At 47.0% G+C, this 23,720-nt stretch overlaps 1 protein-coding gene across 1 annotated transcript in view; it reads left to right on the top strand.

Annotated features, from left to right (window-relative positions):
* Window positions 1-23,720, top strand: part of MGAT4D (MGAT4 family member D) — a 327,531-nt gene that overhangs the window by 83,040 nt on the left and 220,771 nt on the right. Inside the window, exon 2 of the mRNA XM_082243787.1 lies at window positions 12,189-12,350. Within this exon, the coding sequence (XP_082099913.1) occupies window positions 12,189-12,350 (162 nt within the window). The remainder of the gene's footprint in view (window positions 1-12,188; window positions 12,351-23,720) is intronic.

Below are 23,720 nucleotides of genomic sequence, written 5' to 3'. Positions count from 1 at the left end.
AGTTCACATTCCGGGGGTGGAAATTTGGCAGGCGGATTATCTGAGCCGCCAGACCCTGGACCAGGGGGAATGGTCCCTTCACCCGGCTGTCTTCCAGATGTTGTGCGCGAGGTGGGGTCTTCCGGAGGTAGACCTGTTCGCGTCTCGTCTGAACAGCAAAGTACCACGGTTCGTGGCAAGGACGCGCGATCCTCGGGCAGACGCGTCGGACGCGTTGGTTGCCCCGTGGCATCAGTACCAACTGATGTATGCGTTCCCACCGATTCAATTGCTGTCCAGGTTCCTTCGCGGAACCGACCACGGTGATTCTTGTGGCACCGGACTGGCCTCGCCGGTCCTGGTACGCAGACCTCGTAAATCTGGCAATCGACGCCCCGTGGCGTCTGCCTCTTCGAGAAGATCTTCTGTCGCAAGGACCGATCTTCCATCCTGCTTTACAGTCGCTGGCTTTGACGGCCTGGCTGTTGAAACCGAGGTCCTGAAGAACAGGGGTCTTTCCCCTGAGGTCATTCACACCTTAATAAATGCGAGGAAGTCTTCCTCGGGGAAGGTTTATTACCGTACTTGGAAGGCGTATTTTGCCTGGTGCGAATCCAGGGGTTTCTCTCCTGACACTTATTCGGTGTCTAGGGTGTTGCCCTTCCTTCAGACGGGTGTTGACCAGCGTCTGGCGCTGGCCACGATCAAGGGTCAGGTGTCTGCTTTGGCCATTCTTTTTCAACGGCCTGTGGCATCTGATTCTTTGGTTAGCACTTTTGTGCAGGGGGTACGTCATCTGATCCCTCCTAGGAGGGACCCTCTTCCCCCTTGGGACTTGAATCTAGTTCTATCAGTATTGCAGCGTGCTCCTTTTGAAAGGATCAGGGAGATCTCGCTGTCTTTGTTATCCAAGAAGGTCGCCTTTTTGGTGGCTATCACCTCGGCTCGTCGAGTGTCGGGGCTGGCAGCCTTGTCCTGCAAGTCTCCGTATCTGGTTGTGCATTTGGACAAGGTGGTCTTGCGACCTACCCCTTCTTTTCTTCCAAAAAGGGTTTCGGACTTTCATCTCAATGAGGACATTGTCCTACCTTCGCTTTGCACGAAGCCGAAGCATCCGACGGAGGTGTTGCTTCACTCCTTGGATGTTGTCCGGGCGATTAGAGTCTATCTCAAATCGACTGAGTCTTTTCGCAAGTCGGATGCCTTTTTTGTCCTTCCGGAAGGTCCTCGGAAGGGCATGGCGGCGTCGGCTTCTACAATCGCCAAATGGATCAGACAGACCATTGATCAGGCCTATGCTTTGAAGGGGAAAGTTCCCCCTGTACCTGTGAAGGCGCACTCTACCAGATCTCTGAGTACGTCTTGGGCCTGTCGTCATGGGGCCTCTGTGGCCCAGGTGTGTAAGGCGGCGACTTGGTCGACCGTACACACTTTCACGATATTCTACAGAGTAGATGTTCAGGCATCGGCTGATGCTTCCTTTGGCCGCAAGGTTTTTAGTGCGGCAGTTCCCTAGAGCCCTTGTTACGGGTTCTTTGGCTTTTTGGAATATTTGTTTTTTCCCTGGGTTTTCTTGCTCCTGTTGAGCGAGTGTTTTGTTCTTATGCCCAACTGGTTTCCTTCCTTTGGTAAGGTTCCTTTCTCTGATGGGGAGACGGCGTTGCCTTGGGCGCGGCTGCGTTCTTCCCACCCCTCATGTTTACACTGCTTTTGGACATCCCCATTGGTGATGAATATGAAGTGGGCGGCGACTGTCGGAGGACGTAAGAGAAAACGGAATTTTTGTAAAATCTTACCTGTAAAATTCCTTTCTCTGAGTCCTCCGACAGTCGCCGCCCCCGCCCCTCTTTTGGGGTTTTGATGTACTCTCTACTGCTATTCCACTGAAACTGAGTTGGATACACCTGGGGGTGGGATATGTTAAAAGTCTTTGTACTAACATATTCTATTGCCTAGCTACTCCTACGGAATAGAGGACATAACCCCATTGGTGATGAATATGAAGTGGGCGGCGACTGTCGGAGGACTCAGAGAAAGGAATTTTACAGGTAAGATTTTACAAAAATTCAGTTTTTTCTGTCTAGTTAGGAGTAAGGACCTAGATGCCTTGCTAGGATCTTCGGTCCTGGCAGGATTTTTTTCTTAGAAAGATTTTTTAGACAGCTCTTTTCTCCAGTTTCCTGTGAGATCTTCAAGCAAGTAAGCTGGAACTGGGCGACGGGCTGGATGTTGAGATCCAGTGGTCACCCCAGTTCAGCCTACGAGCGCGTGCAGGCCATAGCTCCGCGCTGGGTCAGCCGCGACATAGTCCCACTGGACAGGGACTGACCCTGCGAGTTAAACGTCTCGCCTGGACACCAATGACCAACAGAGTCACGGCATCCATATTGGTCGACAGCCCCCCCGCCCCGGTGGAGAGGGGTTCTGTCAGGAGTTGGTGCCCGCCTGGTTCCGGTATGGTGAGTAGTATGTTCCTCCTCTCCCCCTGTCGGGTTTGTGGTGGGCGCGGGCCCCTCTCTGGGATGGTAGGATGGATCTCCCCTCTATCCTATATAAGTCACAGATCCCCCAATTTAAGTGTGATTTTTGTGAAAAATAACCAGGAGGCTTGGTTTGGGAGCTGACGATCTAAAGTCATTGTAAAACTGTAAGGATGACTGAAGTCAGTGGCAGCACTAAAAGGGCATTACTATTGAGGTATCCTACCTGTCAGAGGTACACAGGCTGATGCCTATGCCTGAGTACTGCAGTCCAGATCGCCATTCCTCCAGCTTCCACGGGCTGCACAGCACTGTTTTGTGGCATCTCCCGACGACCCACGGACCGCATGCGGCCCGCCAGGGTCCTGTACCGCCGGCCAGGCTTATCACCATTCAGGGTGAAGTTTGTGGGGCCGATGCACTCCCGCAGGCCGCTAGGCCGAATACAGACATCCCGCAGGCCGCTGCTAGCCGCCGCTATCCTAACAGGCCGCCGCCATTGTCTTGCAGATCGCACGAGGCCGCCATATTGGCGTAGCCTCGTGTCTCCAGCATGGGGGCGGCCATGTTTGAGGTGACCAAACACCTCGTGGAGCCAGGGGGAGGCGCCGGAAGGCGTGTTAAGGGGCGGAGCCGCCTCCTTTACCCAGGAAAAAGGGCCAAAGACTTCCTGTCTGTAACAGGACAGCACTGAGCAGGCTGATAGAAAACTTCTGTGCATCAGGGATGAGCCTTGGGGTCTCTCTCTCTCTCTCTGTGGGGTCCAAAAAGGCAGGTAACACTGAGGGGCGCTGTTGCGCTGGGGGATTACAAAAAAAAAAAAGTTTTTTACTTTGTCATTTTTTTTTTTTGTCGCTGGCAAATGTCTTGTATAATCATTGACCCTGCCGCATATGTACCCCCACCTGATCCCCTCAAGGTGGCCGCAGGACCCTCCAGTACCCCACTTGTTTTTAATGCATTATCGGCAGTTTTGGAGTCTTTGGTATCCCGGTGGAGGTGGCCTGTCAGGACGGGGGTCAAGAAGCGACCCCCGCCTACCCCTATTTTTCATCTGATACTTCAGATACGGATTCGGAGCTGGTCAATGCAGCTGCAGGTCCCTCTTATGGGGCTGTTGTCTCAGGTAATGTCTCCTCAGCAGTGAGAACGTTTCTGCCTCCGCCATAGCACAAGAGTGGTGGATGCACTAGTTGTGTCCTTCCGGGAAACCTTTAGTCTTGAGGTTACACCGGCAGAGGTAGCTGAGACTGAAATTCCTTTTTGGTACTTGTTAGCCTACCAAAAGAGCGAAGGATTTTCCTTTACCCAAATGGGGTCGTTTGAAACGAACCCCTGCTATTTCCAAACGCATGGCTAGGCGCTATCCGTTTGAGGAATCCCTCTTTAAAGGATAGACGGTACCACCAGTAGTGGACTCACCAATTTCCAAATAAAGCCACCGTTAGCCCGTTGGAGGACGCTGCGTCCTTTAGGGATCCGGTGGATCGAAAAAGTGGAAGCGGAATCCCGCGTCATTTTTTCCCTGATAGGGTCAACCCTTAGGCCAGTGGTTGCCATTTAGTTTGGTTTCAAGAATGGGTTGGCTAAACTCCTCTTTCAAGGGGATCGCTTGTTTGGTTGAGATTATAAAGGATCTCACTGGGGGCAAGAGCACTGTCTCGCCACAGACTGCTAGGATAAAGGACCTCGTAACTAACGAGGACCTTCCTTTTCTGCTCATAAAGAGTTCGTTCGTTCCGCGAGGGCGGGCGATAAGGCGAAACCCTCCAAAGCCCCTTCAGAGGGTTTTCAAAGGGCGCTGGTCGGCTAAACAAAAAGTCCCGCTCAGCCAAGCCTGAAGAATACAGCCTGATGCGCCCCTACCCATCTCTGGGGTGGGGGGATGTCTTCACCGGTTTCCGGATCCATGGTTTGCCAGAACCCCGGACTAAGGGGTTCGCGAGGTCATACGGTCAGGATACAGGATCGAGTTTCGATCACTTCCACCGGTGCGATTCTTCCCTTCTAACATTGAACGGTTTCAGGGGTTCTATTCAAACCTGTTCACAATGCCCAGGAAAGAGGGCAAGGTGCGTCCAATTTCTGGACTTGGGGAAAAATGGAGTCCATCCGAACAGTGGTGGCCTCCCTGCATCAGGGTGATTTCCTGGCGTCCATAGACATTTAGGATGCCTATCTTTATATCCCCATCATCGCAGGACATCAGCGTTTTCTTCGCTTTCCCAAAGATCATCCCTGGTTCCCACCAGGAGACTGAACTATCTGGGCCTAATGTTGAATACATCCTGGGCAAGAGGGTTTCTCCTTGCGGAGAAACTCCAGAAGGTTCAGTCAACGATTCGGCTGTTGCTGTCCGTCTATTGGCTGGGACTGATGGTGGCCTTCTTAGAGGCAGTACCGTATACCCAGTCTCATACCCGAATTCTCCTGAAGGAGATTCTTTTCTATGGAATCAGAATTCCGATTCCCTGGACAATCGGATCCGGTTGAGCGAGCGGACCAGGGAGTCTCCGATGCTCAACCAGGGGAAGTCGTTCCTTCCGATAGTATCCAGGTTACCAATAAGGGTATCGGAACTGAGAGCGATCAGATTTTGTCTGATTTACTGGACCGAGCAGCTCTAGAGCAGCCTGATTCGGATCCAATCGCACAATGCCACGGTCGTGACTTATGTCAAGAAAGGGGCACTTAGAGTGTCCTGGTGGCCATCGAAACGACTAGCATCTTTCGTTGGACGGAACGGTTTGTTCCGGATCTCCCCGCAGTGTTCACTCCGGGGGTGGGAAATCGGCAGGCAGATTATTTCAGCCGTCAGATTCTGGATCAAGGGGTATGGCCTCTTCATCCAGAGGTATTTCACTAGCTGTCCCTTCATTGGGGCACCCCGGATGTGGATCTGTTGGCACCTTGGCTCAACAGGAAGGTGCGGAGGTTTGTAGCTCGCACCCGCGATCCTCTAGCGGACGCAGCAGAAACGCTGATCGCCCCGTGGGGGCAGTATCAGCTACGGCATGCCTTCCATCCTCTCAAGTTACTGCGGGAACTTCTTCGCAGGATAGAGGTGGAGGGAATTCCAGTTATTCTGGAAATTCCGGACTGACCTCGTCGAGCCTGGTACGCCGACTTGGTGAGGCTAGTCGCGGACGCTCCTTGGAGACTTCCTCTCAGGGAGGATTTGCGGTCTCAGGGACCGATCTTACATCTTGCTTTACAATCGCTGGCTTAATGGCCTGGCTATTGAGACTCAGGTACTGAAGGACAAGGGAGTGTCAGCTTCAGTTATTCCTACCTCTAGTTAAAGCAAGGAAAGCAACTTCCAGCACATGGAAGTCTTATATTGCGTGGTGTGAATCTCTTGGATTTCCCCCACATACCTATTTGGTGACCCGAATCTTGGTCTTTCTGCAACAAGGGGTTGAGCAGAAACTGTCCTTGAGCACTATCAAGGGTCAGGTTTCAGCGTTAGCAATCTTCTTTCAGAAACCTTTGGCTAATCATTCCTTGGTGCGGAATTTCATCCAGGGGGTGCGACATCTGGCTCCGCCAGTGCGTGCACCCTTACCGCCTGGGATCTTAATTTAGTGTTGTCGGTTCTTCAGAAACTTCTCTTTGAAGATATTAGGGAGATTCCCTTGCTTACATTATCCCAGAAGGTGGCCTTCTTGGTGGCCATTACTTCTGCACGCAGGGTGTCAGAACTGGCCGCATTATCTTGTCGTTCCCCATATCTGGTGGTTCATAGGGATAAGGTGGTTCTTCTTCCGAATCCATCCTTCCTTCCTAAAGTGGTTTTCAGAGTTTTTATCTAAATAAAAATATTGTGTTACCTTCCCCGTGTCCTAAGACTAGCCATCCTTGGGAGTTTGCATTACACTCCTTGGATGGGGTTCAGACAATCAGGGTACACTTGACTACTACGAACTTGTTTCGTAAGACGGACTCACTTTTTGTGATCACGGATAGCCCTAGAAGGGGGTTGCCTGTGTCTGCCGCGACCATCTCTAGATGGACCAGTCAGATGGTGGTACAGGCTTATTCTATTAAGGGTCGGAATCCTCCGTTCCCTGTTAAGGCGCACTCTACTCTGGCGCCTAGTGTTTCCTGGGTCTTCCGCCACCAGGCGTCAGCGATCCAGGTTTTCAAGGCGATGACTTGATCGTCGGTTCATACCTTTACATCATTTTATAAAGTTGATGTGATGGCATCATCAGATGCCTCTTTTGGCCGCAAGGTTCTGTAGGCCGCAATCTGAGGAGACTGTTGGTCTACCTCAAGGGTTTGTTGGGTTTTTCACTTAGGTCTCATCTTTTTGCTCGATGAGTCCTTGATGCTTCTGGTTGGCTCCGGTTGGGCCTTCTGGATTTTGATTTCGGTTATCCCACCCCTCATTTGTGGTACTGCTTTGGGACGTCCCGAGTTGTTGTTAATCAACGAGGACTATGTCTGTCAATGAGCGACAGAGAAAAATGGATTTTTGTAAAATCTTACCGTAAAATCCTTTTCTCTTAAGCTCATTGACAGATGTAGTACCCGCCCCTCTGTTTTTGAGTTGGGTTGGGTTGGGTTAAATTCTCTAAACACTGCTTTGTGACATAACTGATTTGCTGTGGCAGGAAGTGAGAGGATATACCCTCTGGGACTGCCCCTAGGGTTTGGCCAGAACGTTTTCTTTCCTGTCTAGTCCTACTCCTGTAGAGGGCAGTATAACCCGATTTGTTATTAATCAACGAGGACTACGTCTGTCAATGAGCTTAAGAGAAAAGGATTTTACGGTGAGATTTTACAAAAATCCATTTTTATTTAATTTGGATCACCCTCACTTAGTGATCACTATTAATATTTGATTTTATTTATTTCTTCCAACTGATACACTTTTGCATGTGTTATATATTTGACACTTTTTATTCAACTCCTTTAATATTTAATATATAGTGATCCAGCTACAGACCTATACAGATATTTTATATCCCTTACCCACCTGTATCATTTATACTTGTTGACAGCGCCATTTACCTCCACACCCACTCAGACTTTTCAGATATAGCCTTGCTATATTTTGAGGTAGGCTGCAGTCAATTGCTTTACACACACTCACCCATAAGCGCGGAAATCTCTCACCAACATAATATCTATGGCCTTGTATTCAAACTATATAACATGAAGACCTTAATGAAAGATTTCTGAGACTTTATGTAAAGTCTCAAACTATTGTAATTTCTTTCAGATGAAGATGAGTAAATCCTGGAATACAATTCAGGTAACACTTTACTTCTCAAAGCAGTTCTCAAACAAGATAAATATGCATATCTGCCACTGGGGGCTACTGCAGGGGAAAGGTTCTAGTTTAGTTTGCTTGTGGGCTCCATCTTGTACCTCCTACAGTTGGGTGATTGTTGGGATACAGTAGATGATAGTCTGTCTTCTCGGGCCTTAATTGACAGGTAAGGGGGTACATTTGTCTGACAAATGAGTTTTATCTCTATAACTTTTAAATCATTCGTATTAATGTTCTCCACTATCACAACATAATGTTTCCCTATAGTCTGCTCAGTAAATAGTTTTTTCTTTTTCTCCTCTCGGTAAAACTGTGAGACAAACATCTAGAGTTTGGAAACATTTCCACAGTGAAGTTTCTACTGAGAGCAAAGTTGTAAGTTGAAAATATTGTGAGAAGAAATATTCTTTACCAAAACCCTACAAGGATGATTCAACTCATCCTTGCATGCCAGACATTAAACATACTGAGATGAAACGATGAGGACCATAATCAAAGTGCAAGTAGTGTTTCCCTCCAGAGTTCTCATTCCAGAAACAGTCCTTCTGCTGCTTCTGGACTGTCGCAAAATGTTTCTTCACCAGCGGCAGCAAAACAAGTGGTTACTTGTTCTCATGTATAGTTGAAATTTGCTTCACATATCTAATCCTTGTTATTCCAAATGTAATAAAACATAATTTTTATAAAGCAAGTTTAGTTTATTTACTGAATAGGCTTTACTTTTATTTTAACCATAATACTTTTATATATACTGCATTTCCCCTCTCCAGTGTAACAAAACAACTTTTTCAGAAATTTTTTTTTCACATGGGCAGCGGTCTCTATTGCCTCATGAATGTGTATCTGTGGTGAATCTTAAAAGAGCGAGGTAGAGCTGCAACTTCCAGATGTCCAAACTTGATCCTGCCCCCTCCTGAATGCCTGTGGTTTTTTTTTTAAATCCCAGTGCACGGTGGATCTTGTATTGAAAGTACTGCGCTGTAGCCTTAAGCCAAATGTTTGGTTCTTTTTTTGGCGGTGCGGTCTCACTGACCTCAAGTATGCTGCCTGTAAATTTGGCAAGTCGAGATACATTTACCATGTCATGTGTATAAACCCATTAGGCTGCCATGTCTGCTTGTCGGCGGGCAATAAAAAATGTGGACAAACTACTTTTCTCTTTCGTTCATTGACAGACGCAGCTCCAGAATCTTCTTGACCATTGGGTTATGCTGCCCCTACAGGATTAGGACACTAGGCAGGAAACAGCTTTACCACGCCTATGGGGCAGTCCCAGGGGGTAACCTTCCACTTCATGCCATAGGCTTCTAATTTTTTTTTCTGCCTAGTCAGGAGTAAGGACCTAGTTCCTTGCTGGGATCTCTGGTCCCAGCATTTTTTCCTTTTTTAAACAGATTTTTTTTTTTCCTCCTTTTTATTATTTTTTGTTCCTGTGAGTACTACAATCAACTGCTGAACTGGGCAACAGACTTAATATTCTAGATCCTTTCGGGTCTTCCCAGTCTGGCCAGCGAGCGCGTGCAGGCCTCAGCCTCACGCTAGGTCGGCCGTGACATAGCCTCACTGGACGGGGGCTGGCTGGCAAATTAAACGTCTCTCGAGGACGCACACGACCTGTTCACGGCCTAAATCGCAGGGTGCCTCTGGCCATGCAGCACCCCCATTCCGATGGTGCGGTGGTCTGCCTGGAGTGGTGCCGACCCGATTCCACAGTATGGTAAATAGTGCCCCCCCTCCCCGGGACGGTGGAAACTCCAGGTTTCCCTCCTTCTCCCCAGCCCCTCTAGGGTCACCGTGGGTCTTCCGTAACCCCTCACCCCCCAGTTCCCCCTCTCTGGTGGTTGTGAGCTAGCTTTTGCCATGTGCTCTGAAGGCTTCCTTTGAGGCTGCTGTTGACTTGTTTTCTCTGGGTGCACAACGGGGGGGGGGGGGGGGGGTTTATTAGAGGGTCCTTCCTCACCCTGGGGGGTTAGTGACCTGGGCAGGGGGGGGTCTTAAGGGCTTCCGGCTATTGTGTTGGGCTGGGAGAGTGGATGGCTTTGCATCCAAGAATCAACGCGGACACAGCACCTACCCCTCTATTGAGCTGGGTTATTTTTTCTTCTGACACAGCTTGTAACTAAAATAAGTGCCTATGGCAGGTAGTGGGAGTTTACCCCCTGGGACTGCCCTAAAGGCGTAATAAAGCTTTTTTTCCTGCCTAGTGTCCTACTCCTTATAGGGGGCAGCATAACGCTATGGTCAAGGAGATTCTGGAGCTGTGTCTGTCAATGCACATAAGAGAAAAATTTTACGGTAAATCAACCAATTATTACTACCCTCTGGGCTTCTTTAAAAAATGAATGTGACTGTAACTGGTCAGGAACTCCTGGCATTGTTGTGGTTTGTGCCATCCGTTGTCACTGCCACTTTTACTGGCCATTTTGAAATGCAAACAGATGTGGTACAAATTATTAAAACATGTGAAATCAAAACAAAATGAGTTCATATAATGAATGCTAGCGTTGCACGTATTACCAATTTACTGTTATCACGATACCAGTTTTTGTGGTAGTGGTTCTGTATTAAATACTGTACGTTCTATACTACATGTAGAAGTTCCCTATCACACATGATTGAAGGGTATGGATGCTATTCTGAGCCTTTGGAGGCTGGAACAGTGCCTTAAAGTATTCATACCCCTTGACATTTTTCACATTTTGTCATGTTACAGCCAAAAAATGTAAATGTATTTTATTGGGATTTTGTGTGATCGGCCAACACAAAGTTGCACATAATTGTGAATTGGAAGGAAAATGATAAATGGTTTTAAAAATTAAGTATCTGAAAAGTGTGGCATGCATTTGTATTCAGCCCTCTTTACTCAAAAACCCTAACTAAAATCTTGTGGAACCAATTGCCCTAAGAAGTCCCCTAATTAGTAAATAGAGGCCACCTGTGTGTATCTCAGTAGTATTCTAAGTATAAATACAGTTGTTCGTGAAGCCCTCAGAGATTTGTTAGAGAACACACCAGACAGGTCAGGGATTAAGTTGTGGAGAAGTTTAAAGCAGGGTTAGATTATATAAAAAAAAAAAAAAATCCCAAGCTTTGAACATCTCACAGAGCACTGTTCATCAATCCATCATCCGAAAATGGCACAACTGCAAACCTACCAAGACATGGCCGTTCACCTAAACTAACGGGCTGGTCAAGGAGAGCATTAATCAGAGAAGCCATGGTAACTCTGGAGGAGCTGCAGAGCTCCACAGCTCAGGTGGGAGAATCTGTTCACAGGACAACTATTCGTGCATGCCATAAATCTGGCCTTTATGGAAAAGTGGCAAGAAGAAAGCCATTGTTTAAAAGCCAAAAGAAGTGCCATTTGCAGTTTGCGGGAAGCCACGTAGGGCACACAGCAAACACGTGGAAGAAGGTGCTTGCGTAAAACAAACACTGCACATTACCCTGAACACACCGTCCCCTCTGTGAAACGTGGTAACAGCATCATGTTGTGGGGTTGCTTTTCTTCAGCAGGGACAGGACAGGAAAGCTGGTCACAGTTGATGGGAAGATGAATGGAGCAAAATACAGGGCAATCTTAGAACACCACCTGTTAGTCTGCAAAAGTCTTGACTGGGGCAGGGGTTCACCTTCCAGCAGGACATGGACCCTAAACATACAGCCAGAGCTAAGGTAGAATGGACTTGAAAATTGCTGTTCACAGACGCTCTCCATCCAATCTGACAGAGCTTGACCTATTTTGCAAAGAATGGTCAAAAATTTCACTCTCTAGATGTGCAAAGCTGGTAGAGACATACCCAAAAAGACTTACAGCTGTAATTGCAGCGAAAGGTGGTTCTACAAAGTATTGACTCAGGGGCTAAATACAAATGCATGCCACACATTTCAGATATTTATAAAAAAAAAATTGAAAGCCTTTTATCATTTTCTTTCCACTTCATAATTTTGTGCCACTTTGTGTTGGTCTATCACATAAAATCTCAATAAAATACATTTATGTTTTTGGTTGTAACATGACAAAATGTGGAAAATTTCAAGGGGTATGAATACTTTTTCAAGGCACTATAAATGTTTAGACTTTCATATGAAATCAGTGTGGTATGATAAAGTTCTGTAAATATTGGAATACATTGTAGAAACCTCATTAAAAACCCAGCAGACTTTTGCTTCTTCTTTCCAACCTGATATTCCTAGCTTTATAAAGCAGAGTTCCATTGGTATAGTATTTTATGAGGGTAAGCATCTAAAGTTCTGTGCCTTTCTGAGAACTTTAACCTCCTTTTTTTTTTTTTTTTTTTTTTTTCTTTTTACATTTATTTTGAATGGATTTTTGGGACGCAATTGGAGTTTTAGGTTACGTGATTGTTTGTTTAAACCAAGGCAACTGGCAACATGTGGATACTAATAAAGATTGCTCACTTATTGTACTTTCCTCTCTTCTTTTACAGAATATGGAATAGACACATATGAAAAGCAGTTTTTAGAACTCCAGCAAAGACTATTTCACGCAGAGCAAGAGAACCGAAAAAGATCTCGAGATCTGAGTACTGTTTTAGATGAAATTAAGCGTGCGGTCGCAGAGAAGAGGAACGCATTTGAAAATCACACAGGTATTAAAGGCCTTTGAAAAATACAACATTTCATGGAACGTTTTGATACTTTATTTCAGAGCCTAATTTGCTTTGAATCTAGGAGCCGGCTAAAAAAGTTAGGAGCCAGTTTTTTTAAACAAAGCTTTCGAGTAGAAAATGTAACATGTTCCCGAAGGTGAACTTATCCTTAACACTTTCAAACCCAGAGCCGTTTTTGCATTTTTTTGCACACGTTTAAAAAATCCTTTTAGGCCTAAATATTACATAAAACCCCCAAACAGTAAAGATTTTGAAAAAGCAGACACCCTAGAGCAGGAGTTCACAAACTGTGGGTCGGGAGCTACGTTTGAGTGGGTCGCGCTGAGCCGGAAATCACTGAGAGTGGGCCCGCTAAAATTGTGCTGTGCGAGCCCGCGCAAATTACAGAGAGCCGGAGCAGTAAAATCGCGATGGATTCAGGACCCCACCTACGCAGTTTACAGAGGCTGGTCTGCATTTCCCACGAGGAGGGATACTTGCATCAGTGAGTACGTATGTGGGCTGTTATGTAGGATATGTTCATGGGGTGCAGAGCCAGCTCCTCGGTCCTGCTGGTGGCAGCGGTATTGGCTAGACTGGCGGCGGGATTCTCTCAGCTATAGCGGACAGAGAAGGCAGCCTCGGAGTCATAGGAGGACCAGGTGGCCTGGCGGTGTCAGGAGTTCATGGCAGCTTCTGTGACCCCAGTAGAGGATCTGAAAGAGAAGAGCCAAGACACCAAGACCAGCATAGAGCTCCTCATCATGGAGACTCTGGGTGAGGTGTGCTGGGCCCTGGAGAGGGCAAACAGGGGCTTCACCTTCACTGTGGACCGCTGGGAGAGGAAGGAGGGTGAGTGCCATATAGCCTGCTGATCACTGTCCTGAGGTTGATTTCTGTCCTCTGCCTGCCTTATAATTTCTATGAGGGTGCTGATTACTTACAACTCCGCTTATATGCCACAGGTTTCTGACCCCTCACTTAGAACATCTGGCAAGTGTATTCAATAATAAATTGAAAAGTAGTAAATTGATATTTTTAATTTAACATCCTCCTCCCTTTATAATATGCATCATTATTATTATTATTTGCATTTTTATAGCGCCAACAAATTCTGTAGCGCTTTACAGCATTCAATTACAAGCAAGTGGGTCCCGAAAAAATAACTGTATTCAGAAGTGGGTCTCGGCCCAAAAAAGTTTGGGAAGCCCTGCCCAAGAGAATAAAATGGTTGTAGTTCCAACTTGTTTATGTCGCACATTAATGCCGCAAAGGTCTAGGAAAAACAAAACTCAGTAAAAAAAAAAAAAAAATTACACGTTAAAAGTGAATTTTAGGGGGCTCAAAAACACAATTTTTTTGATAAAATATAAAAGCAGAGGTTGAACCAAGTAAATAATTATTCATGTAAAACCTTAACCACTTAAGCCCCGGAAGATTTTACCTCCTTTCTGACCAGGGGTATTTTGCGATTCGGCACTGCGTGACTTTAACGGACAATTGCGCGGTCGTGCGACGCTGTACCCAAATGAATTTGACGTCCTTTTTCCCCACAAACAGAGCTTTCTTTTGGTTGTATTTGATCACCTGTGCGATTTTTTTGATCATGCGCTATAATAAAAAAAAAAGCGACAATTTTGCAAAAATAACAATATTTTTCACATTTTTTTTATATGAAATCCCCCCCCCCCCCCCCAAAAAATGTAAAAATCAAATTTTTTTTAAATTTTTGGCAAATTTGTTTTCTGCTACCTATGTTTTTGGTAAAAAAATCACAATAAGCGTATTGTGATTGGTTTGCGCAAAAGTTATTGCGTTTACTAACTAAGTGAAAGATTTTTGTCGGTTTTTTTTTTTTTAACGAGTAATGGCGGCGATCTGCGTTTTTTTTTTTTTTTTGGAGGGACCCTTGACTGACATTTTTGACACTTTTGGGGGTACCAGTGACATTACTACAGTAATCAGTGCTATACATATGCACTGTTACTGTAAAATGACACTGGCAGGGAAGGGGTTAACTTTATTAGAGATGCAGTGACTGTGTGTGTCCCTAGGGGCGTGCTTCTTACTGTGCAGGGATGTGGCTGTGTGTGTAACAGCACAGATCAACGGTGCTACATAGCAGGACCGTTAGATCAGTGCTTTTACACAGGGAAGAATGACAGGCGGCTTTGTTTACATTAGCCGCCTGCCTTTCTCCCTTCACAGCAGACGATTGCGAGTGACCGGCGGACATCGGGTCCGCCGGTCACAGTCACGGAGGTGTCCGTGAACGAGCCGAGGCTCCCAGGCTAGTGATGTACTGGTACGTCACTTTGCCTGGCCGGGGCTGACCGCTGCAGTATATGTACTTGCGGCGGTCGGCAACCGGTTAAACATGTCTGTACCTTATTTTTCTATAGGCAATGCTTTAAAAGCCCCCTATAATTAATCAGTTTAGCGTTACGAATGTCTGGTGCTAAATTTAGTGCGTGGTGATTCGTAATGTGTATCAACGTTTTCAGGCTTAGGAGTGTGTGCATCTGTGGGAGGGCCTTCATTTTTTTTTGGGGGGGGGGATTTTATGTGCTTGGGTGTAACTTTTATCTTTTAAAATTAAAACATTCCACCCCCCCCCCCCCCCAATAAAATCCCCTGTGTGTTGATTATTCTATTTTTATTTTTTTGTGACAGGTTCTCTTTAATGAGACATCCAGGGTCCAAGGGTGTGGGTAACATTTAGGCAGCAGCCCAGGCATCAGGACGTACCTTTTTGTCACCATGGGGTTTGTCCAGCCATGCATTCAAGTCACATCTGTGGATCTTGGTTCTTGATATGGGTTACCTGAAGACAATCCCAAGTCCTAGTAAGAGCATACAGTCAGGTCCATAAATATTGGGACATCTAAACAATGCTAATCTTTTTGGCTCTATACACCACCACAATGGATTTGAAATGAAACATGTGCTTTAAATGCAGACTTTCAGCTTTAATTTGAGGGTATTTACATCCAAATCAGGTTAACGGTGTAGGAATTACAACAGTTTGTATATGTGTCTCCAACTTTTTAAGGGACCAAAAGTAATGGGACAGACTAACAATCATAAATCAAACTTTCACTTTTTAATACTTGGTTGCAAATCCTTTGCAGTCAATTACAGCCTGAAGTCTGGAAAGCATACACATCGCCAGACGCTGGGTTTAATCCCTGGTGATGCTCTGCCAGGCCTCTACTGCAACTGCCTTCAGCTCCTGCTTGTTCTTGGGGCATTTTCCCTTTAGTTTTGTCTTCAGCAAGTGAAATGCATGCTCAATTGGATTCAGGTCAGGTGATTGACTTGGCCATTGCATAACATTCCACTTCTTTCCCTTAAAAAACTCTTTGGTTGCTTTCGCAGTATGCTTCAGATCATTGTCCATTTGCACTGTGAAGCGCCGTCCAATGAGTTCTGAAGCATTTGGCAGAATATGAGCAGATAATATTGCCCGAAACACTTCAGAATTCATCCTGCTGCTTTTTGTCAGCAGTCACATCATCAAGAAATTCAAGAGAACCAGTTCCATTGGCAGCCATACATGCCCACGCCATGACACTACTACCACCATGCTTCACTGATGAGGTGGTATGCTTTGGATCATGAGCAGTTCCTTTCCTTCTCCATACTCTTCTCTTCCCATCACTCTGGTACAAGTTGATATTGGTCTCATCTGTCCATAGGATGTTGTTCCAGAACTGTGAAGGTTTTTTTAGATGTTGTTTTGCAAACTCTAATCTGGCCTTCCTGTTTTTGAGGCTCACCAATGGTTTACATCTTATGGTGAACCCTCTGTATTTACTCTGGTGAAGTCTTCTCTTTGTTGACTTTGAGCCCCGGTTCACACTTGTGCGTGTGCGGGGTTCGCATGTAATATCGGAGCGCACTGCTCCGAGATTACATGCGATCGGCTGTGCGGTGCGAGTTTAGCCATACAGTTTGTATGGCTAAATTCGCACCGCAGCTGCACCAAACACGCACAGGACCCTTTTTTCTAGCCACATCAGGATCGGATCGCACAGCGGTTCACACTTGTGCGATCCGATCCTGTGCGAGCTGCACGATCGCACTGCGATATGCGATCAAACTGGGGGTGTCGTTAAGATTACATTGACACCCCCAGCGTATCGCATATGGCAGTGTGAACTGCCGGGGGTGCGTGTGCGATGCGGGAACAGGCTGCGAATTCGCAGCCTTCCCACATCGCATATATGTGAACCGAGCCTAACACACATACACCTACCTCCTGGAGAGTGTTCTTGTTCTGGCCAACTGTTGTGAAGGGTGTTTTCTTCACCAGGGAAAGAATTTTTCGGTCATCCACCACAGTTTTTTGTGGTCTTCCGGGTCTTTTGGTGTTGCTGAGCTCACCGGTGCGTTCTTTCTTTTTAAGGATGTTCCAAACAGTTGATTTGGCCACATCTAATATTTTTTGCTATGTCTCTTGGGTTTGTTTTGTTTTTTTCAGCCTGATGATGGCTTGCTTCACTGATAGCGAACAGCTCTTTGGAACTCATATTGAGAGTTGACAGCAACAGATTCCAAATGCAAATAGCGCACTTGAAATGAGCTCTGGACCTTTTATCTGCTCCTTGTAAATGAAATGAGGGAATAACACACACCTGGCCATGGAACAGCTGAGCAGAAAATTGTCCCATTACTTTTTGTCCCTTAAAAAGTGGGAGGCACATATATAAACTGTTATAATTCCTACACCTTTCACCTAATTTGGATGTAAATACCCTCAAATTAAAGCTGAAAGTCTGCAGTTAAAGCACATCTTGTTTAATTTCAAATCCATTGTGGTGGTGCATAGAGCCAAAAAGATTAGAATTGTGTCGATGTCCCAATATTTATGGACCTGACTGTAATATGAGTACAGCGATTGCACAGGCATTCATAGGAGAAATTAGGCTTTTAGATTCTGATTAACTTGCATATCCTCTCAAACAGTGCTCTTAGTTTTAAAAGTGTATTGCCAGGCATAGATGTCAAGAGAGTATGAGAAGTGCATATTCATTAAGACCATAGTGCATGGAAAGCTTATCAAAGCACGTGGAGGATATTATCTTGTTGGACTCTTATATGTAAATATAAAATGCGGACACATTTTCCACTGACTCTTATCTAGAGAGTGTATAAAAGCAAAGCACTAGCTATGTGTCACTGCCAGGTTGTTAGACATGGCTGGGTAAGGCTGTCAACTTGTTATACATTTGCTAGATAATGCTAGTAGCCTCCCAATGTCACTAAAAGTCTTGTGGGAATTATGGCAGCTTGTGCCCTAAGAAATGATGGGACATAATAAATAAAAGCTCAAACGCTTCCAGGAGTACTTGAATATTACAACAGGATTTGTCAGTTAAAATGACAAATGTTCATTGTGAAAAATAGTACCTTGGTAAAGATTGCCTTGCCTTTAACATGCAAGCATGTACATGTACAACTATGTACAGAACAGTTAGGCCCTTTCACACTTGTGCGACTTGGGACTGCAAAAGTCACATGGTAAGTCGTACTCCATGATTTCCAATGAGTACCGTTCATATCTGTGCGACTACAAGCCCCAAATAATGTAGTCCCTGCACTACTTTGGCTTGAATTTGATGTGTTTTTAAACTCCATAGACCTCAAGATTACACAGGCATTGCTTCAAATCCAGTCAAAATCGTGGCAAAATCACACAACTTTTAGGTCACACAAGTGTGAAAGGGGCCTAATGCTACTATTAAAAGGAATCTAGTATATTGATGATCAGTAGCAAGGCATGATATTGTAATTGGCAGGCCTAAAGCATGACACTATGCTCATCATTCTAATTCTTACCATACCCCTAGCATAACTCTCACATTACATGCAAAGACCTGGAGTCACTGCTTTAAGCCCCGTACACACGTACCGATTGTCGGCCGTAAATATTCGGCCGCCGACCGATCGGCCGATTGTAGGCTTGTTAGTATAATGCTTCCGACAGCCGACAGCGCATTTTCGGCCGAACAGAATCTGTCGTGCAGACTTTAAAATTTTTGTTGGCCGTCACCAGAACGGCCGATTGTTCGCCAGTCAGTACAGATTTCGGCCGACAGACGGCAGATTAGCAAGACTGGGCATGCTCAGAAAAGAAAAAAGACAAGGAAAGTTAACCATCACATGACATCACTTTTGCAGTCGGCTGTTGTTGGCCGACAAAATTTGTGTGCAGTCTTTTGCAGTTTTCAACAGACACGACAGCCCTGGACAAAAGACGGCCGATCGTTCGGCCGGCGATCGGTACGTGTGTACGGGGCTTTATTGCTGCTGCTGAGGAAACCTGCTGGTAAAGGATACCTTTCATGGGAAAAACCTTGTTGTAGCTATACCACATTTTTTTTTTTTATTTAATTTTATTTTAATTTAACTTTTTATTTGTAAAAGGTACAAAATAAAATTCATAGTGAACATCACTAGCATATACATGTAGTGTAGTATAGCATTAAACAGAATGTCCATTAATTACATTGCCATCATGGTCTTTGAGAAAAAAAAAAAAAAAAAAACACATAATACCTACAGAATTCCAAAAAAACATACTGTTAATTTTTTTTTTTTCTTTTTATGGCATCAAATGCTCAGTATAAATAAACTGCTAAATACCTTTCTCTTGCATTCATTGATGGACACAGCTCCTTATCTTCTTCACTGTTGGGTTATGCTGCCCCCTACAGGAGTAGGACACTAGGCAGGAAAAAAAATTGACTACGCCATGGGGCAGTCCCTGGGGGTATACTCCCACTCTCGGCTATAGCCACTCAGTTTTTATTCTGCCTAGTCAGGAGTAAGGCCCTAGTTCCTTGCTGGGATCTCTGGTCCTGGCAATTTTTTTTTGTTTCCTTTTTACATGCAATTTTTTCCTGTCTTTGTTATTTTGTTACCTGTGAGAAGCTACAATCAACTGCTGGACTGGGCGATGGACTAGATAATCTAGATCCAGAGGGTCCCCACAGTATGGCCCGCGAGCGCGCGCAGGCCTCAGCTCCACCCACATTGGTCTGTCAGGAGCAGGGCCTACCCTGTTCCTGATGTGGTAAGTAGCTGTTCCCCCTCTACCCCTGCAGGGTTTTGGGGGTGGACGTGGGCCCCTCCCTGGGATGGTTGGGCCCTCGGGCACCCCTCCTTCCCATGCACCCCCTCGTTTTTATCGGTGGTCCTTTGCGGACTTGTACCCCCTCCCCCCATCTGCCCACACCCCTCTCCCCTCCCATGGAGTGGCCATACCTTTTTAAGGTCGGTCTGGGGTGTCGAGCTGGCGAAAGGGGGGGGGAGGGGGGAAGTGCGCCGCCATTGACTGGACAATCAAGTTTTGCGAGGGGGCTGTGCCTGGTGGGGGCTCCTGCCCCCTTCCTGCTGGGATCATGTTCGGTGCTCCTGGAGTCCCCCCCCCCCCCCGGGGCTGCCGTTTTCTTGTAGCATTTTTATGCTGTGGCTTGACGGTCATGTTTGTGTACCCTCTGCACCCATTTCAATGTGGTTTCCTCCATTGGACGTAGCAGTGGCCATGTTTTTGGAACTATATTTAGTGGTGAGAGCCCCTCCTCATCCCCTAGTGCTGACTCCTGGATCTTTCTCTTCCTGATCGTCGCATGGTGTGCAGTTCGTTTGTTGCTGTGAGTGCCTGATCGTTGGTGAACTTTTGTGGGGTTCACTCTCCCCCTCTCTGCGGAGCCCTCCAGGTCCCAACAATCACTGGCTGCACTGACGGCGGTCCTGGAGTCCTTGGTGTCCAAGATGGATTTGGTCCTGGGAAAAGGGGCTAGCAAAAAGCGTCCCCCGCCTTAACCTGCCTCATCTGTCTTCAGATCCTGAATCTGATTCGGCCACGGCCGATGTGAGTTACCCTTCTGTGTCTGCGTGCTCAGGTAGTGAGGATGATTCCTCTGCTCCTTTAGCCGTGCATGAAAAGGCGCTGGTGGATGCACTGATTGGGGTCTGGTTCCGTCCACTCATCTGGACTATGTGGGTCCGACCCTGGACTCGGCCTCAGCCAGAGTGTTTCTTTCTCTGGAAAAACTCCAGAAATTGCAGGGGGTAATTTAGCTTCTGTTGTCCAACAGACGATCATCCCTCCGAGCATGCATGTGGGCACTGGGCCTGATGGTGTTTACCTTTTTTTGATGTGGTTTCGTTTGCACAGTTCCACACAAGATCTCTGCAAAAAGATCCTGGTGAAATGGGACAAGAATCCTCAGTCTCTAGACAATCTGGTCCTGTTGAGTCGGGGTACGAGCGGGTCCCTGATCTGGTGGCTTCGTTCTCCGGCACTGTGACAGGGAAAATCCTTTCTTCCCCTGTACTGGACAGTTGTCACCACGTATGCCAGCCTGTCTGTGTGGGGAGGGGTTCTTGGCACAGATTGTGCTCATGGGGTCTGGATCCTGCCAGAGTCCAGACTGGCAATCAATGTACTGGAACTCTAAGTGATCAGACTTTGTCTGGCTCATTGGACAATTCATCTTCAAGGATGTCCGGTACGTATTCAATCGGACAATGCCACGGCCATGGCCTATGTCAATCACCAAGGGGACACAAGAAGTGCCCTGGCGGCTTGGGAAGCAGCCAGAATTCTAAGGTGGACAAAACGATTTGTTCCAGCTCTCTGCTGTACCCATTCCAGGGGTGGAAAATTGGCATGCGGATTACCTCAGTCGACAGGCATTGAACCAGGGGAATGATCACTTTATCCTGTGGGGTTTCATCAGTTGTGTCTTCGGTGGGGTAGTCCCGAGGTGGACCTGTTGGCCTCTCATCTCAACAGGAAGGTACAGAGGTTTGATGCATGGTCTCAGGATCCTCTAGCGGAAGCAACAGACGCCCTAGTGGCTCCTTGGAGTCAGTATCATCTGATTTACACCCTCCCAAACTTCTGCACCAACTCCTGCGCAGGATCAAGGCAGAAGCAATTCTGGTCATTCTAGTGGCTCCAGACTGGCCTCACTGGTCTTGGTATGCCGATCTGGTACGGCTGGTCGCCAACCTTCTGTGAAGACTTCCTCTCAGGGAAGATCTGCTGTCCCAAGGGCCATTCTTCCATCTTGCTTTACAGTTGCTGGCTTTAACAGCTTGGCTGTTGAAAGCCAGGTGCTAAAGGATAAAGGTTTGTCGGAATCTGTGATTCCTACGCTGTTAAAAGCTAGAAAATCTACCTCTAGGAAGATGGAAGATATACCTTTGAACTTGGAAGACGTACATTGCATAGTGTGAATCTGTTGGGGTTCACTCTCACTCCTTTTCGGTGGCTCAGATATGTGCTTTCCTCCAATGGGGGGTTGAGCAGCGCCTGGCCCTGAGTACCATCAAGGGCCATGTTTCAGCCTTGGCGGTTTTCTTTCAACGACCATTGGCCCCACATTCCTTGGTGTTTTACCTTTTATCCAGGGAGTTCAACACTTGGCTCCTCCAGTGCGATCTCCATTACCGCCGTGGGACCTCAATTTGGTGCTGTTGGTGCTTCAGAAACCTCCCTTTGAAAGACTTTGTGAAGTTCCCTACTTGCGCTGTCCCTGAAGGTGGCCTTTTTGTGGCTATTACTTCTGCGCGCAGGTTGTCGGAGCTGGTTTACGTTGCTTGTCCACCTTGCCTGTTTTTTTCACAGAGATAAGGTGGTTCTTCTTCCCAGTCCATCGTTCCTTCCAGAGGTCATCTCTGATTTCCATTTGAATGAATACATTGTGTTGCTTTCCCAGTGTCCCAGGCCAAAACATTCTAAGGAAATTGCCTTGTGGCCTTACCCTTCAGTCTCGCTTCAGCTCCCAGGGTGTTCACCAAGGTTTTGGCTCCAGTGTTGGCATTGCTGTGCATGAAAGGGATTGCAGTCATTGTCTACCTGGACGATCTCCTATTAAGGGCGAACTCGAGTGCATCTCTGTCGAGCGATCTGTCGGTTACGGTTCAGACGCTCCAGGAGTTCGGTTGGACCATAAACTTCAGAAGTCAACCCTGACCCCGTCAGTTCGTCTCACTTATCTGGGGATGGTCCTGGACTCAGTCCAAGCGAAGGTTTTTCTCTCAGAAGAGAAGCTTCGGACCCTACGGGGCGAGATCAGGTTCCTCAGGGAAGCCGATCTCTCCTCGCTGCGGACCTGCATGCGGGCCCTGGGTCTGATGGTCTCGGCCTTGCCGTTTGCCCAGTTATACACAAGAACCCTGCAAGCAGAGATTCTTGCCAGATGGGACAAGCAGACTCTGTCTCTAGACGAGAGGATATCCCTAAGCCACCTCACGAGGGAGGACCTGTTGTGGTGGCTCCTGTCTCTCACCTTGACACGGCTAATCGTTTTATTGTGGGGGTGTCTTGGACACGCTGTGTGCAAAGGGGACTTGGTCGGCAGAGGAATCATCCTTGCCTATAAATGTCTTGGAGCTCTGGGCGCTCAAGCTCTGCCTTTTTCATTGGACGACACAGCTACAGGGTCATCCGGTCCGGGTTCAGATGGACAAGGCCACAGCAGTGGCCTATGTCAATCACCAAGGGGGCATCAAGAGTGCCCGGGTGGCCAAAGAAGTGGCCGAGATCCTGTCTTGGGCCGAGACGCACTTTCCAGCAATTTTGGCCGTCCACATTCCGGGAGTGAAGAACTGGCAGGTGGATTATCTCAGCCGCCAGACCTTGGACCAGGGGGGATGGTCCTTGCACCAGGAAGTCTTCCGCCTCCTTTGTGCCTGATGGGGAACTCCGGACGTGGATCTGTTCGCCTCCCGTCTCAACAAAAAAGTAGAAAGGTTCGTGGCCAGAACCCGCGATCCACTGGCGGCCGCCACGGACGCTTTGGTGGTGCCTTGGCACCAGTATCGGCTGCTCTATGCATTTCCCCCGATCCAGCTGTTGTCCAGGTTCCTACGCAGGTTGGCGTCTGAGCAGGCACAGGTAAGTCTGGTGGCTCCAGACTGGCCTCGCCGGTCTTGGTACGCAGATCTCGTGCAGATGGTCGTCGAGCCTCCCTGGCGGCTTCCGCTGCGAGACAATCTCCTGTCTAAAGGGCCGATCTTCCCTCCTGCTTTACAGTCTCTGGCTGTTGAAAGCCAAGTGCTGAGGGACAAGGGTCTCTCGGATGCTGTCATTCCTACCTTGTTGAAGGCACGGAAATCTACCTCTAGGAAGATTTACCATCGTACCTGGAACTTGGTGCAAGTTGCACGGGTTTCATCCTCGCTGCTTTTCGGTGGCGAGAGTTTTGGCTTTCCTGCAGGAGGGTGTGGATTAGCGTTTAGCATTGGCCACTATAAAGGGTCAATTGTCGGCCTTAGCCATCTTCTTTCAGCGTCCCTTGGTGACTAATTCTTTGATTCGCACTTTTATAAACTGTGTTGGTCATCTAGCTC

This window comes from Pelophylax lessonae, assembly GCF_965119305.1.
Source record: "Pelophylax lessonae genome assembly, chromosome: 1".
In the NCBI taxonomy this organism is placed as follows: Eukaryota; Metazoa; Chordata; class Amphibia; order Anura; family Ranidae; genus Pelophylax; species Pelophylax lessonae.
The sequence above is the reverse complement of the archived record's forward strand: the minus strand, read 5'-3'. Positions and strand labels throughout refer to the sequence as shown.